Source organism: Myxocyprinus asiaticus, chromosome 6, assembly GCF_019703515.2.
Source record: "Myxocyprinus asiaticus isolate MX2 ecotype Aquarium Trade chromosome 6, UBuf_Myxa_2, whole genome shotgun sequence".
Classification (NCBI taxonomy): Eukaryota; Metazoa; Chordata; class Actinopteri; order Cypriniformes; family Catostomidae; genus Myxocyprinus; species Myxocyprinus asiaticus.
In genome coordinates, this window is record NC_059349.1 from 19,701,859 (window position 1) to 19,715,132 (window position 13,274).

At 37.6% G+C, this 13,274-nt stretch overlaps 1 protein-coding gene across 3 annotated transcripts in view; it reads right to left on the reverse strand.

Moving 5' to 3' along the window:
• LOC127442441 (CMP-N-acetylneuraminate-beta-1,4-galactoside alpha-2,3-sialyltransferase-like) overlaps positions 1-13,274 on the reverse strand; it is a 109,694-nt gene that overhangs the window by 56,790 nt on the left and 39,630 nt on the right. For all 3 annotated transcript variants that reach the window (XM_051700493.1, XM_051700492.1, XM_051700491.1), the window contains one exon: positions 6,382-6,424. In XM_051700493.1, coding sequence (XP_051556453.1) covers positions 6,382-6,424 — 43 coding nt within the window. The remainder of the gene's footprint in view (positions 1-6,381; positions 6,425-13,274) is intronic.

Genomic DNA, 13,274 nt, shown 5'->3' on the forward strand with positions numbered 1-13,274 from the left:
AAGTCTGGGGCAAAGTAAAATTTGAGTGTCCAGAATGTCACGTAAATAATTCTGAATCTTTAACCAAAAATCTTGGATCTTAACGCATCCCCAAAAAACATGGGCTATGTCTCCAACTTCTGATTGGCATCGCCAGCATGTGGGTGTGTCTTTAAGACCAAGCCTGTATAATCTAGAGGGGGTCCAATAAAGTCTTTGTAAAATCTTAAACCGCATAAGGCGAACCCTTGCATCTCTAGATGCAGACTTGACATTTTTCAGAATCTTAGTCCACACTCCATCCTCCAATACCAAATTCAAATCTTTCTCCCATAATTTCTTAATAGAAGTTAAAGCTCCATCCCCCATACTCTGAATTAACAGGGAGTAGTACACTGATGCCTCATGACCTTTTCCAAAAGCCGCAATCACCTCTCCCAAAGCATCTGCCTCCTCAGGGGGGGTGTGTGCTACTCCCAAAAATAGTACAAAGCAGGTGGCGCAATTGTAAATACCTATAAAACTGAGGTCTGGGGATCCCAAAATGTTGGACAAAAGTTTTCAAACGATCTCAACACACCACTTTCATATAGGTCACCGAGTGTAGCAACCCCCTTCACAATCCACTCTGGCCAGCAGAAAGGGGACTTGCCAATACACAATCTTGGGTTCTGCCATATGCTCGAGGCAACATTTAAATAAGTGTCCAATTTAAACAATCTGGACACTTTAGTCCATACAGAGTGTAAATGCGAAATAACGGGGTGTCACTTAACTTTTCCAATTAGTTTGATAGAGATGCTTTGTAACGGCGAAATAGGGGCAAGAACTGCCTGTTCAATAACAAACCAGGGAGGGGCTCTTTCAGGTGGAAGCGGCCAATGAGCCAAATGTCTGAGACTGAACGCATAGTAATAAAACTAAATCTTGGGTAGGCCTAGCCCACCTTTGTCAATCGGCCTATGTAACTTATTAAAATGCAATCTGGGACGCTTTCCATTCCAAATGAAGGACTTCGCTATGCTATCAAATTGCTTGAAATAAGAGAGGGGGGACATCTACAGGCAGGGACTGTAGCAGGTAGTTACATTTTGGAATACAATTCATTTTAATAACATTAACCTCCCAATCATAGATAAATGTAATGAATCCCACCTGCCCACATCGCTCAAAAATCTTTTTATTAAAGGGTCAAAATTGACACTAACTAAATCAGACAAATTTGCTGGGAATAAAATCCCCAAATACTTAATGCCCTCTTTGGGCCATTGGAAGGCGCCCGGCTGGAAAGCCGTTACTGGAGAGTACTCTGTCAGAGCCAAAGCTTCGGATTTAGACCAATTAACTTTGTATCCTGAGAACTTGGAAAAGGAATTAATAATTCTGTGGAGGCAAGGTTCAGAGACAAATAATAAAATATCATCTGCGTAAAGCAGAAGTTTATGCGCCACACCTCCCGCCACCACCCCTGGAAAATCATCCTCCTTTCTTATCGCGGCTGCTAATGGTTCCAGGGCAAGACAGAACAATAAAGGGGAAAGAGGGCAGCCCTGCCGAGTTCCCCTATCCAAAGTAAAATAATCTGAAATTAATCCATTTGTTGTACCGCTGCTACAGGGTGTCTATAAAGTAACTTAATCCATCCAATAAAAGTATTTCTGAACCCATAAATTTCCAAAACCTTAAAATGATAATCACATTCTACCATATCAAACGCCTTTTCGGCGTCAAGAGAGATGGCAGCGACTGGAGACTGATCATTCGCCACTGACCACATAATATTGATGAGACGCCTGATGTTATCAGAAGAGCTACGGCCCCGAATAAACCCCACCTGATCTATATGTATAAGAGATGTCATAACTTTACTTAATCGATTAGCCAGAATTTTTGACAATATTTTTACATCTAGTTGGATCAGGGAGATTGGACAGTAACTTTTACACTCACTTGGATCTTTGTCTTTCTTAAGAATCAGACTGATCTGGGCTTGTGACATGGTTGGCGGAAGCTTTCCATTCTTTAATGATTCAGTATAAACTTCTAAAAAAAGTGGAGCCAGTTCTGTAGCATAAGATCTAAAAAATTCAGTGGCAAAACCATCTGGCCCTGGAGCCTTGCCAGTAGGTAGGGACTTAATTACCTCATCAAGCTCCTCCAAGGTTATCTCAGAATCAAGAGAGTTTTTTTGCTCAATCGTCAGTTTAGGAAGTTCTAATGGTTCCACAAAGTTTCTAATATCTTCATCAGTAGACGAAGACGTGGAACTATAAAGATCAATATAGAACTCTTTAAAGGCATTATTAATATCAATGGCTGAAGTAAAAATTTCACAACCAGCAGATTTCTCTGAGGGAATGATAGAAAGAGACTCTCTCTGCTTTATATATCTAGCCAAAAGCTTCCCTGCTTTGTCACCCGACTCAGAGTATAACTGTCTTGCCCTGAATGACCAAAACTCCACTTTCCGTGACTAAATAGTATTATATCTGTATTTCAATTGGGTCAATTCTCTGAGGCCATCAGATGACATACGGCACTTCAGCTCTGCCTCTGCACTTTTAATATTCTCTTCCAACTCTACAAGTTCTCGTGTATTGGATTTTTTGATGAATGAGGCATACTGTATGATCCGACCCCTAAGAACTGCCTTAAGTGCCTCCCAAGCCATGCCCACAGAGGATACCGAGGACCAGTTGGTCTCCATATAAACATTGATTTCAGTCTTTAACATTTGTTGGAAATCAGGATTTTGCAAAAGGGACACATTAAGGCACCAACTATATGATTTCTTTTTCTGGCATCACCTCTAAACTCACCAGGGCGTGATCTGAGACTAAAATGTTTCCAATTAAGCAATCTGCAACAGATGAAATAAGGGATTTGGATATCAAAAAAAAAAAAAAGTATTCTAGAATAAATCTTATGGACTGATGAAAAAAATGTATAGTCTCTACCAGATGGGTTCAAAAGTCTCCAAATATCCGTAAGACCAAGATTTTTACACATTCTATGAAGCGTCAATGCTGCTCTAGGGGGCTTACACACTTTTGCTTCACTATGATCAAGGACTGAATCCATCAAAAGATTAAAGTCTCCTCCCAATATTATATCATGAGGGGTGCCAGCGGCTTGCAACATCCCTTCAAGATCTATAAAAAAGCCTTGATCATCAGCGTTAGGTGCGTAAATATTAGCCAAAATCAATCTTTGCCCTTGAATTTCAACTAAAACGATAATGACTCTTCCTAATTTATCTTTAGTCTGTTTGAGACATTTGAATTGTAGATGTTTATTAATCAATATAATGACTCCCTTGCTCTTACTTGAGCCAGCACTAAAAAAAAACATGTCCACCCCATATCTTCCCAAATTTTTCAGCTTCCTGTGGGGAGAGATGTGTTTCTTGAAGAAACACTATATCATATTTCTTACGTTTAAGAAAAGAAATAACCTTCCTTCTTTTTATGGGGTGCCCCAACCCATTTACATTGCATGTGGAGAGAGATAGTACACTCATATTAACAACTGACATATTGATATAATAAAAAAAATAAATTGTGTGTGAAAAACAAAATTATACTGACCACATTCCCCATTAGTGAAACAATCAACCCCCGAACATCCCCCCCGAACAAAACAAACAGAAAAAAGAAAAACGTGCACATTAACCCCGCGCACGACAGTGCCAACCGGCGTCAATCCCTTAAAACTCAAAAGGTCCATGAACGCCCACGAGCCCCCACGACAACTTTGCCAACGGATTGCTCAATTTTGCCTCACAAATTACATAACAGAAAATACTTTGTAAAATAAACCCAGCAAATAGGAAGCATGAACACAAAGAATGTGTAGATTCATTCACAGAACTGTCTCAATGGTGTGATCATCCACAAAACAAATTCCAGCTGATATAAAACCGATAAGATTCCTCGGACAGACAAACAAATGTTCAGTGAGCCGGCTGTTATGAGTTCAGCAGATGAGGTAATCATTCCAATGTCTCGTAAAAAAACCTCAACAAAACAAACTACGGCCAGCAGGAGGAATAAGCATGAAGAACAAACAGATTAATCCACAGCTGTTCCAAAGGAGTGTTATTCAATAGAACAAGCTCCAGCCACTAGGCGGAACCAATACAAAAAGAAACAAAACCGGCATCCCTGTTCCCCGGATGGTCAAGTCAATTCACTCGGAGACCGCATAAACGTATATACCATGACTTACACAATCCGTCAACTTTATAAAAGACATCCTTTGTGTGAGCATGTAGATATTTTGCGGTCATCCGTAATGTCCACTCTCAATCTGTCCGGGAACTTCAATGCAAAAGTAATCTTTCATCAATGCAAAAGTTTCTTTAAGGAAAAGTGTTTTTCACAAAACAAGCTCCAGCCGCTAGGCGGAGCCAACACAAAAAACCCAAAATGTCGCCCAGCTTCCTCAAGAGTAAGTACAGCGAGTCAGGCCCACTCACATGAGAAACATCCAATGGTTTACTCAGACATTGATTCTATAAAAGATATTGCCTGTTTTGGACATGTAAATACTTTGCGAACGATCTTCATTTCTATTCTCAGTTTGGCAGGAAACATCAGAGCAAACGAGATCTTTTTCTGATGTAAGAGTTTCTTGCATTCCTTGAACCGATCGCGTTTCTCTCTTGTCGAACTCGCAAAGTCCGGGAACAAGAAAATATTATGGTTCTTCCAAGAAAGCTTCCCTTTGCTCCTCGCCTGGCGCAACACAAGATCTTTATCGGATGATCTCAGAAATCTGGCCAGAAAAGATCGGGGCCTATCTCCCTCAGCAGATCTGTGAGCCGACACTCCGTGAGCTCGCTTGATTTCCAGCTTGTGGCCTGTTATGTCGAGCAGACTCGGGAAAAACTCGTCTAGGAATTTCACCATATCTCTGCCCTCCTCATGCTCAGGAATTCCAACAATTCGAACGTTATTCCTGCGGCTTCTATTCTCAAGATCTTCGAGCTTTTCAAGGAGATGTTCCAAATCAACTTTGGTCGTGGGTGGATTAGCGGTTAATTCCCTCTCCGAAGATTCCAGAAAATCGATTAGTTTTTCAACATCAGTAACTCTTGTACCTAACTCAGAGAATTTTATTTCCATCGCCGTAATCGATCGACGTATTACAGCGAGATCCTCCAAGTCAGCAAGAACCTTCGTCAACATCACCGACATGTTGGACAACTGACGCTGGATCTCCTCTCCCGCCGCGCCATCTAAATCGAGTCCCCGGTCTGTAGGCCTGTCGAGGCTTTCATCCTGAACACGTAAGTGTCTTTTAATGTCTCCAGAGCCCGAGGATTTTGACTTCTTTGCCATGTTTTGCAACAAAGGACAAATGTGTAACTGGGTATTTCAAAATTCACCAGATTATAACATGAAAATAATCGAAAATTCAGCAAAGTGCGCAGAGCTCGTCGCTCACAGATACAGTATATGATCATGTTTAATATTCCCTGCATAATTAATCAGCACAGTATACATTTTCTGTACGGTCAGTTACACGACAGCAGTGTTTAAATGCTGTAGACATAACCAACTTTTTACAGACTTTGCTTCTCCCGTGTGAACTGACAGTAAACATTACTGACATCCACAGTAGTAATTACTTTAAGGATATATGTGAGGAAATCTAATCATGTCCAAGTAAGGTTTTAGTCACACTTCTCTTCTGATCGATGCTGAAATCATTAAAGCTGTGCTTACCAAGGCAGCAGTAAAAAGTCGCTTCCGCCTTTTTTGCCTAATTAACTACAATTGTATGCAATTTTGCCAACTTTTGAAAATATGAAATGGCCTGAGGGTGAACCGTAATGCTCATAAGTTAAAGCTATCAGCAATGGAATCAGTCTGAAAGGGAGATTAATGTAAACACAGATATCAGATATGAGTCGTGTCTTAAGTGAATCAAAACAGGAGGGACAAAAAAAAAAAAAAAAACAATCGGATATGGTCATAAGATCGGATCTGTGCATTAAGCCTTGCAGTGTAAATATAGCCAATGTTTTGGAAAAGACCCTTTATGTCCATTTATTTATTTGGCAAGTAGTCGTGTAATAAGCGGGATAATGAGCAGTCAGATGGCCATTTTTGCTTAATAAACACCAATAGAACTCCAATGCAAAACTGGAAGTGAAATTCAGCTGTTTCTAAAGACTCCACCATCTCTTTCTTCTCACATAGTAATGTAATTTCAACTCAAATCATTATTTCACATCCATTTAATTATTTATTTTATAAATAATGCTCCGTGCCGGGCTCCTTACGACCCTGTTTGGATTTTTTTTTGCAATAATGACTGGCTAAATCTACATTATTCCTTACATATATATATGTGTGTGTGTGTGTGTGTGTCTGTGTGAGTGTACAGAATACTTACAGCTTTGCATCCAGATTCGCCGAGAACCCTTGCTTATCAAACACTGTAAAGAGAAAGATGTCAATTAGCACCATTCATTCAGACCATCATAACCCAAACTGATTAAGAAAGAATGTTAACAAGAAGGTTGCATTAACATTCTTATAGATCCCAGATAAATCATCATCTAGAGGTGTTTAGTATGTAGTAGAAGCAGCGATGTAAAGCCAGCCAAAACATTCCTCAGTTCAGCTGGGAAATTGTGATAAAAAGTAGTTGTCCACCTATGCAGGCTCCTTAGACCATAGGTGTCTATGAGGTGCCAATGAAGCTACGTTTTAAAACAAGAGAAAAAAGTTTGAGAAGGAAAAATAAAAAGCAGTCAAATAAACAGACTTACAATTTGCTTTCCATTGTGATAAATCAATGAAAACAGTTACACGTTTGAAACTCTAAGCATGCTTAGTGTGGTGGCCAGAGCAGTGCAGCTAGAAACAAAAGATCAACTATTACCAAGCAGACTGAAATAATGAGCTTATTAAAATGACTGATGAGCAGGTAAAAGTTAATCAAAACATGTGACATTAATTAAGCTGCTACTTTTTCTCATTAGCAGAACCAGTAAGAATAAGGCATCAGAGAGGACAGCATTGCGAATAAAATAGCACTACAGCATGGAAAGGGGAGAGTTTGAGAACTCCAGTGATGACTCAAGTCTCCAGACAGATGCTGCAGAATGGAGGGGAGTAACTGGTTAGAAAGTGACCACTGCTGAAATGATTATTAAGCAGATGCTATAAATTAAAGCAACTTGCAGTCGGCCAATTGCTGGGACAGACCTCCAAGTGTGTCTTAAGGTTAAACTGCCTTGCTCAAGGGCATAGCAGCAGTAAACGAGTAGTACCTCAGTAACCCCATATGAATTGCAAGTACACTCTCAAATTCAGACCTGAACCCTTTTAGATTGTGGCCCAGATCGTTGCTTGAGAGACTACCACTGCACAGGGGTATTGCATATGAATTGCAAGTACACTTTCAAATTCAGATCTGAACCCTTACAGACTTTTTTCTGAGGTATGAAGGCTCAGATGTTTTTTTTTTGTTGTTGTTGTTGTTAATGAAGCATATTGTATGTGGGTTATTCTCAGAAAACAATGCCATCTGTAAACTGATTTTAGTCACATAATTTGAAAGATTAAATGCTTTAGTGCATCATTTAAAAAAGCATATAATTACCTCTTTTTTTATTACATCAGAATTTCAGCCAATTTCCATTTACCACCATTATATTTTAAAGGGTTATAGAGATTTTCTTTTAACGTTCAAATTTTACCTACATTTTGCTCTTATCATATGTGTCTTTTCTCCTAACTGATTTATGCATTTCCTGAGAAATGCAGATATTGACTTTGTCCCTGCACTTTCTGTTTAACCTTGTTTTATCATTTCCTCCTCTACAAATAATGGTTTAAATTTCTCTGACATCATATTTAAGGAAGTACATTTTTTTACCACATGATTCAAACAGGTTTCTTTTATAGCATTTATCAGAATTTCATTACATTTGCACTTATATTGGCCTCATAAAGGTCAATCAGTTTTATAATATTTACTATAATAATATTACATATTTAATATTTACCAAATATTGTTCTCGACACAAAGCACAAAAATACAGACTGTAAATAAACTGGGGTATAGTCGATATTGTAGCACAAAACTCTAATATATAACATTCCAACCCAAAATATTTTGAATGTAAAAGGAATGGCACAAAACATTTTGAAACAGAAATGTTGTGTTTTATATATATACTATACAGTACTGTGCAAAAGTTTTAGGCACTTGTGAAAAATGCTGCATAGTGAGGATGTCTTCAAAAATAATGCCATAAATAGTTTTCATTTATCACTTAATGTCATACAAAGTCCAGTAAACATAAAAAAGCTAAATCAATATTTGGTGTGACCACCTTTGCCTTTAAAACAGCACCAATTCTCCTAGGGACACCTGGACTCAGTTTTTCTTGGTTGTTGGCAGATAGGATGTTCCAAGCTTCTTGGAGAATTTGCCACAGTTGTTCTACCTATTTAGGCTGCCTCAAATACTTCTGTCTCTTTATGTAATCTCAGACTGACACGATGTTCAGTGGGGGGCTTCGTGAGGGCCATGACATCTGTTGTAGGGCTCCCTGTTCTTCTATTCTAATCTTTTCTATTTGCAAAAGTAATGTTTGGGAGTCTAACATTTCTATTTCCTATTAACACACTAAAGCTGAAGATATAAATAACCATCTTAAGACAAATGCTTTTGTGAAAAATCGTATGTGCCAAAGACTTTTGCACAGTACTATAAATATATATATATATATATATATATATATATATATATATATACATACACAGTTGAAGTCAGAAGTTTACATACACTTTAGCCAAATACATTTAAACTCAGTTTTCACAATTCCTGACATTTAACATTAAATATCATTTAGATATTTAGAAAATATTCCCTGTCTTAGGTCAGTTAGGATCACTACTTTATTTTAAGAATGTAAAATGTCAGAATAATAGTACAGAGTTTCTTTCATCACATTCCCAGTGGGTCAGAAGTTTACATACACTTTGTTAGTATTTGGTGGCATTGCCTTTCAATTGTTTAACTTGGGTCAAACTTTTTGGGTAGCCTTCCACAAGCTTCTCACAATAAGTTGCTGGAATTTTGTCCGATTCCTCCAGACAGAACTGGTGTAACTGAGTCAGGTTTGTACGCCTCCTTGCTCGCACATGCTTTTTCAGTTCTGCCCACAGATTTTCTATCGGATTGAGGTCAGGGCTTTGTGATGGCCACTCCAATACCTTGACTTTGTTGTCTTTAAGCCATTTTGCCACAACTATGGAGGTATGCTTGGGGTCATTGTCCATTTGGAAGACCCATTTGTGACTGAGCTTTAACTTCTTGACTGATGTCTTGAGATGTTGCTTTAATATATCCACACAATTTTCCTTCCTCATAATTCTATTTATTTTATGAAGTGCACCAGTCCCTCCTGCAGCAAAGCACCCCCACAACATGATGCTGCCACCCCCATGCTTCACAGTTGGGATGGTGTTCTTAGGCTTGCAAGCCTCACCCTTTTCCCTCCAAATATAACGATGGTCATTATGGCCAAACAGTTACATTTTTGTTTCATTAGACCAGAGGACATTTCTCCAAAAAGTAAGATCTTTGTCCCCATGTGCACTTGCAAACTGTAGTCTGGCTTTTTTATGGCGGTTTTGTAGCAGTGGCTTCTTCCTTGCTGAGCAGCATTTCAGGTTATGTCGATATAGAACTCATTTTACTGTGGATATAGATACTTGTCTACCTGTTTCCTTCAGCATCTTCACAAGGTCCTTTGCTGTTGTTCTGGGATTGATTTGCACTTTTCGCACCAAACTACGTTCATCTCTAAGAGACAGAATGGGTCTTCTTCCTGAGTGGTATGATGGCTGCGTGGTCCCATGCTGTTTATACTTGCATACTACTGTTTGTACAGATGAACGTGGTACCTTCAAGCATCTGGAAATTCTCCCAAGGATGAACCAGACTTGTGGAGGTCCACCATTTTTTTCTGAGGTCTTGGCTGATTTCTTTTGATTTTCCCATGATGTCAAGCAAAGAGACACTGAATTAGAAGGTAGTCCTTAAAATACATCCACAGGAACACTTCCAATTCAGGACACCTCCTATCAGAAGCTAATTGGCTAAAGACTTGACAGCATTTTCTGGAATTTTCCAAGCTGCTTAAAGGCAGAGTTAACTTAGTGTATGTACACTTCTGACCCACTGGAATTGAGATATAGTCAATTAAAAGTTAAACAATCTGTCTGTAAATAATTGTTGGAAAAATTACTCATGTCATGCACAAAGTAGATGTACCAAACGACTTGCCAAAACTATAGTTTGCTAATATGAAATCTGTGGAGTGGTTAAAAAAATGGGTTTTAATGACTTCAACCTAAGTGTATGTAAATTTCTGACTTCATCTGTATGTATATATATCACATGTGTGTGTGTGTGTGTATATGTATATATATATATGTATATATATATATATATATATATATATATATATATATATATATATCACACACACACACACACACACACACACAACCGGTCAAAAGTTTTGAAACACTTATTCTTTATTATAATATATATTTTTTTTTTTTTCACATTTAGAATAATAGTAAAGTCATCAAAACTATGGAATATCATAAATGGAACTATGGGAATTATGTTGTGACTAAACAAAATCCAAAATAAATCAAAACTGTGTTATATTTTAGCATCTTCAAAGTAGTCACCCATTGCCTAGATTTTGCAGAAATGTACTCTTGACATTTTCTCAACCAACTTCTTGAGGTATCACCCTGGGATGCTTTTTAAACAGTATTGAAGGAGTTCCCATCTATGTTGGGAACTTATTGGCTGCTTTTCTTTATTATTTGGTCCAAGTCATCAATTTCAAAAACTTTTTTTTTTTATTTTTTTTTTTATAAAATTTTAGTTATATAATGAAATAAATTAATATGGTGACACAATTATATTTTTGTCTACAAAACTAATTTCAAACATTTAAGCATTCGCCTTCAGATCAAAAGATTTTTAAGATCATGAGAAACATTTCAGTCAAGCGTTTCAAAACTTTTGACCAGTAGTGTGTGTGTGTGTGTGTGTGTGTGTGTGTGTATATATATATATATATATATATATATATATATATATATACAGTTGTGCTCAAAAGTTTGCATACCCTGGCAGAAATTGTGACATTTTGGCATTGATTTTGAAAATATGACTGATCATCTTTTATTTAAGGATAGTGATCATATGAAGCCATTTATTATCACATAGTTGTTTGGCTTCTTTTTAAATCATAATGATAACAGAAATCACCCAAATGGCCCTGATCAAAGGTTTACATACCCTTGAATGTTTGGCCTTGTTACAGACACACAAGGTGACACACACAGGTTTAAATGGCAATTAAAGGTTAATTTCCCACACCTGTGGCTTTTTAAATTGCAATTATTGTCTGTGTATAAATAGTCAATGAGTTTGTTAGCTCTCACGTGGATGCACTGAGCAGGATAGATACTGAGCCATGGGGAGCAGAAAAGAACTGTCAAAAGACCTGCGTAACAAGGTATTGGAACTTTATAAAGATGGAAAAGGATATAAAAAGATATCCAAAGCCTTGAAAATGCCAGTCAGTACTGTTCAATCACTTATTAAGAAGTGGAAAATTCGGGGATCTCTTGATACCAAGCCACGGTCAAGTAGACCAAGAAAGATTTCAGCCACAACTGCCAGAAGAATTGTTTGGGATACAAAGAAAAACCCACAGGTAACCTCAGGAGAAATACAGGCTGCTCTGGAAAAAGACGATGTGGTTGTTTCAATCATGATCAGTCATATTTTCAAAATCAATGCCAAAATTTCACAATTTCTGCCAGTGTATGCAAACTTTTGAGCACAACTGTGTGTGTGTATATATATATATATATATTCATTCCAGTTATGTTTATTACAAGGCATACAGAAACTGAATACCACCAGAATTTACTCGGCTATCTATTCAAATTGTAAGTATATAAATTCTACACCTATTGTGACAGGGCAGAAATAATGTGGTGCTTTAGGGTTAAACGGTTAGTTCACCCAAAAATTTTAATTCTCTCATCATTTACTCACCCTCTTGCCATATTAGATGTGTATGACTTTCTTTCTTTTGCTGAACACAAAGATTTTTTAGGTGTATATCTCAGCTCTTTAAGTCCTTAAAATGCAAGTAAATGGCGAACTTTACAGCTCCAAAAAGCACAAAGGCATCATAAAAGTAATCCATACTCCAGTAGTTTAATCCATGTCTTCTGAAGCAATAAAATTGGTTTTTGGTGAGAACAGACCAAAATATAACTCATTTTTCACTGTACATCTTGACAGCAGTCTCCTGGAGATCATGATTTCAGGCTCGATTACACTTCCTATAGCGCCATCTAGCACAATGTGCATAAGTCAAGCACTAGGAAGTGTACTCGAGCTTGAAATCATGATTGTATCTGGTGATTGCAATGACAAGATGTACAGTGAAAAATGAGTTATATTTTGGTCTATTCTCACACAAAACCAACTGGATCACTTCAGAAGACACTGATTAAACCAATGGAGTATGGATTACTTTTATGAACCTTTTGGAGCTTCAAAGTTTTGGTTACCACTAACTTGCATTGTATGGACCTTCAGAGCTGAGACATTCTTCAAAAATATTCATTTGTGTTCAGCAGAAGAGGGAAAGTCATAGACATCTGAGATGGAGTTAATGATGAGAGAATTTTCATTTTTGGGTGAACTATCTTTTTAAGCTTAGGATTTAGCAACACTTAATAAATATTGGTACTTTGCATGGCTGTAACCACATTTAAGATTGAGGATAATATTGGCCATTGAAAAAAAAAAAAAAAAAAACCTATTTGTCGATGGCTTATCTGAATACTGGAGGGGACACATCTCCCTATTGTGGTCCTCTAGTGTCTATGGAAGTTAAAGTCCTGGGCCGATTGCACTAGCTATATGTAAGTGACAACTTAGCCTAGTTGTGGTGTAAATGGGCACTAAGTCACAATTTATGCACTACTGTTTGAGCGTTGCACCATTAAACTTACACAGAACATAACCCTATGTATAAACTAAACATTCACGGAAGCCTCCAATCAGGAGTAATGGTTGGACTAAAAAAAGCAGACTGATATTTAATGACATCAATGAGCTCATGTTTTGCGTGAAAGACTTCAATCCTTTAAACATTCAGTGTATGATGATGTTGACATTTACACTCGTTTACATTTATGAGAGAACATGTTAAAAAA